The sequence below is a fragment of the Mus caroli genome, chromosome 9 (genome assembly GCF_900094665.2).
Source record: "Mus caroli chromosome 9, CAROLI_EIJ_v1.1, whole genome shotgun sequence".
Classification (NCBI taxonomy): domain Eukaryota; kingdom Metazoa; phylum Chordata; class Mammalia; order Rodentia; family Muridae; genus Mus; species Mus caroli.
In genome coordinates, this window is record NC_034578.1 from 15,354,036 (window position 1) to 15,358,026 (window position 3,991).

Here is a 3,991-nt window from a genome sequence, read left to right on the forward strand (position 1 = left end):
AATTATATTAAAATATATCTTATTTAAATTTAAAATACATTTCATGCAAAACACACATTAAAAATTAGAGGAAGTCATAAATTTGAGAGTCACTGTGTTTACATGCTATAATTTGGAGTGTTGGGATTTTTTTAATTAATGTATTTATGTATAAAATTCCCATAAGTAAAAATTAAAGAAAAAAAGTTAAAATATGCTTACACCCCTAAATATAAAACAAGATCTGGGTGGTAAAGATGCCATTGCTCAAAATAAAGACATAGAGATGGGATTTAGTCAGTAAATAGTGGCATATGGATGTCCACTACCTGGGTAAGGTGCAGGTTACTGAGAAACACATGCTTAAATGGGATGATTAGCCTTAAATTCCAGGAAAAACAGAGCAGCTGTGATTGCTACACCTTCTAGAGTATAGGTCTTCATGCATTTATTCATTAGTATGACTAATAACATAGTAACTAATAACAAAGCCTATCTAATGAGATGGTTTGTATATTCAGTCACTAGGGACAAGGGAGCTGTAAATCCTCTGATCTTACAACCTGACTCAAGAGGCTAGCCTCACTCATAAAACATACTTGAGTATGCTCTAAGTGATTATGTGCTTGGCAATAATCTCAATGTCTCATAAAGAGGTGTTCCCCTTCCTCACAATAGGTGTTCTGTGACCACTAAATACCAGATGATTTGACTATTCTCCACTTCACAATGACCCTAGCAAGGTAATTTTACCTATTGATGATTTCAAGTTTCTTATATCTGAATCTTTGTGAACAGTGCATGCAGAAGAAGGTAAGTAATATGAAGTTGCACATAGGAAGTTTACTAACAATCACAATTGTCTCACATCCTTTGTTACCTTCATTAAATTACACAATACTTCCCTCATACTAAGACAACTTAAGCATTAATGGTACAATTTTTAGGGACTAATGCAATAAAATTATCTGTACTTATTTGAATATTTGGGGAATTTAAGGAGAAAGATAATTTTTCAATTTGTATACTCTTTTCCTCAGATCAATATCTATCTGCAGTGTGGAAAAAAAAAAGGCAATTGAACCTAGAATCTGTGAGCATACTGCGAGTTTTGATGCAGCCACACATGAAGAAAACTACAGATCTGATATAAGTTCCTCAACACAAAATCTCAAAATACATTAAATTATAATAAGCACATACATGTTAAAATGATTAAAAATTGTCCTCGATCTCAACTTTCCAGAGTTACCATGCTATTTTAGAAAAATATTTCCTTATCTATCAGAGACAGCTTAAATAGTTTATGAAACTGCTGCTGTTCTCCCTTTGGTGACAAAAGATGTTTCTCCTCTTTGCTCTACAATTATATTTTTCCTTAACTATGGCTTCAGAGTCTATTTATAAATGAAGAATGTACTTAAAAGATAACGAACAGGAACTTGGATATCAATAAAAAAGAAACTGGAAATTTTGTATTATAAAAAAATTTAGTTCTGAACTTTCTACAGTTAAAATTAATAAAGTAGAATTGAAGATGTCATTTTTAATGAAATTGTACAGTAAATAAGAAATCAAGTAATTTTACTATTAATTTGTTTTACTTCTGCCATACAACACTGATTTTTTCCACATATTATTGATGTCCAGTGTTCTCATACTAAATATAAACTTATGAAGCAAACTGCCCCTAAAACTCACAGGTAGAGAAATTCCATAATTGTTGCATCTTTAATCATGGAAACAAGAGATACCATGATGTTTTAGGATGGCAAGGAATACACCAAACAGAAAAATATTACTAAGTTTTCCTTATGTTACAAAATCTATTTTTCCCAAGGTGGTTTATATGTGTTTATCTTCCATGATCCAAATCTAATAAGCTATAAGGTTTCCTTTTTTAACAATTTTCAAATAAGCCATGCACAATGGTTTTGAGTCAGACTGAGTGAGTACTTTTTAAATCAAAAAATAATTCTTGCTGAGTAGTAACTTTATTCTTTCCATAATGAAGGGAATCCAACTTAGGATATCTAATGGTTCTTTTATGTTATGTGTTTATATGCTTTGTGTATCAACAATTTTAAATATTCTCCTGTGCATTTTTTCTTATGATGCTTAACTTTTCTTCTCATTTGAATTTTTTTCTATTTTGTTCAATAAGCAAATATAAATGTAAAATATACAAAGACTGTTCAGAAAAGAATGTTACTCTAAATAATTCTGATTTCCTGGTTTCTAATTAGGTTTCTGATTTTTATATTGATTACATTTGTTATTTGTCAGTGTCATACATTGCTATAACTCACCAATGTACTTTAACTCTCTACTTTCTTGTCTGACTCCTGCCCCTATAATTTTCTCATCCCCCTACAAAAATCTTTCTCATATACTACAACTTTAAAATATATAAAGTTTCTTTGGAATTTCATTCTAAGAATTCAGAGAATTCAATCTAAAAATTGACATTAAGTTGTGTTGATGAACATTTGTGTTAAAGAATATACAAAAGTAGTAATTCATCAGATTGAAAAAAGTAGAGATGATTGAGAACATGAGTACATTTTATTGTTTGTGTAAAGTAGAAATAATAATAGTGGATAACCAGAGACAGAGGTTTCAGTATTCACTTGGACTCACAATATACTAAAATAAATATTTCTATATCAGTAACTATATGAGCAATATTTTAGAAATCTTTTGAAGTAGGTGCATTATGTACCTCCATATCTAAAGGTTTATGTATCGGTAAAGAACACTGTATTAGGTGGAGTGACTATTGCTTTCTCTACCTCTACTCATATTCTTCAGGAATACAGAGTATACAAATCAAACATTTGCTTCAGAATTTATTCTTCTGGGATTGACAGATGATCCAGAACTGCAGCTCATCCTCTTTGGAATTTTCCTCTTCATGTATCTGGTCACAGTGCTAGGAAATCTCATCATCATCTGCGCTGTCAGTCTTAATTCCAAACTCCATACCCCAATGTACTTCTTTCTCTCGAACCTCTCCTTCACTGACATCTGCTTCATCACCAGCACAGTCCCCAAGATGCTGGTGAATATCCAGAAACAGAACAATGCCATCAGTTACACAGATTGCCTTACACAGATGTACTTTGTCATTTTTCTTGGTGGAATGGAAAACTTTCTTCTTGCAGCAATGGCTTATGATCGCTATGTGGCAATCTGCCATCCACTTAGATACACGGTCATTATGAATCCAAGCATCTGTATTCTGCTAACTTTGTTCTCAGTGCTCAGTAGCATGATAGATGCCCTGCTACACAGCCTGTTGGTTTTGCGACTATCCTTCTGCACATACTTGAAAATCCCCCACTTTTTCTGTGAACTTGCTCATATAATCAAGCTGTCATGTTCTGACACCCTCATCAATAACATAGTGGTATACTTGGCAACTTTCATATTTGGTGGACTTCCATTTTGGGGCATTATTTTATCTTATGTTCAAATTGTCTATTCAGTTTTGAAAAAGCCCTCAGTAAGAGGTAATTACAAGGCCCTTTCCACCTGTGGGTCACACTTGTCAGTTGTTTCCCTGTTTTATGGCTCAGTGATTGGGGTCTATATCAGCTTTGCAGTGACCGACTCATCTAGAAAGACTGCAGTAGCTTCAGTATTGTATACTGTGGTCCCTCAGATGCTGAACCCCTTTGTTTATAGTCTCAGGAACAAAGACATGAAAGAAGCCTTGAGGAAATTATGTGGTGGGATTCTGTAACACTATAGTTAAACAAATCTCTAGTCATCATTGGAAACTAGCTTTTATGTTAACATATGATTAGTCCCAAAAGAATTATATTATACTAATACTTCTACTATTAGGGTAAAGATTGTCAAATGTTGTAAATTCTGAGAAATATTACATATAAATATTATCTTTGTTAGTTAATAACCTATGAAATGGATATATGAAGATTCTATTAGTAAATTTAATGAGATTCATTGTTTTCAAAACACATATATGAATTTACTTCAATTGTAACAT

The 3,991-nt window shown here is 32.3% G+C and overlaps 1 protein-coding gene across 1 annotated transcript; it reads left to right on the forward strand.

Annotated features, from left to right (window-relative positions):
• Positions 1–2,764: 2,764 nt before the first annotated feature.
• Positions 2,765–3,724, forward strand: LOC110301819 (olfactory receptor 7G2-like; the record flags this gene model as incomplete). The annotated part of the gene is made up of 1 exon (XM_021172486.1): positions 2,765–3,724. A coding segment is annotated over one exon (960 nt), but the record flags the coding sequence as incomplete, so codon positions are not given.
• Between the last annotated feature and the right edge of the window lie 267 nt (positions 3,725–3,991).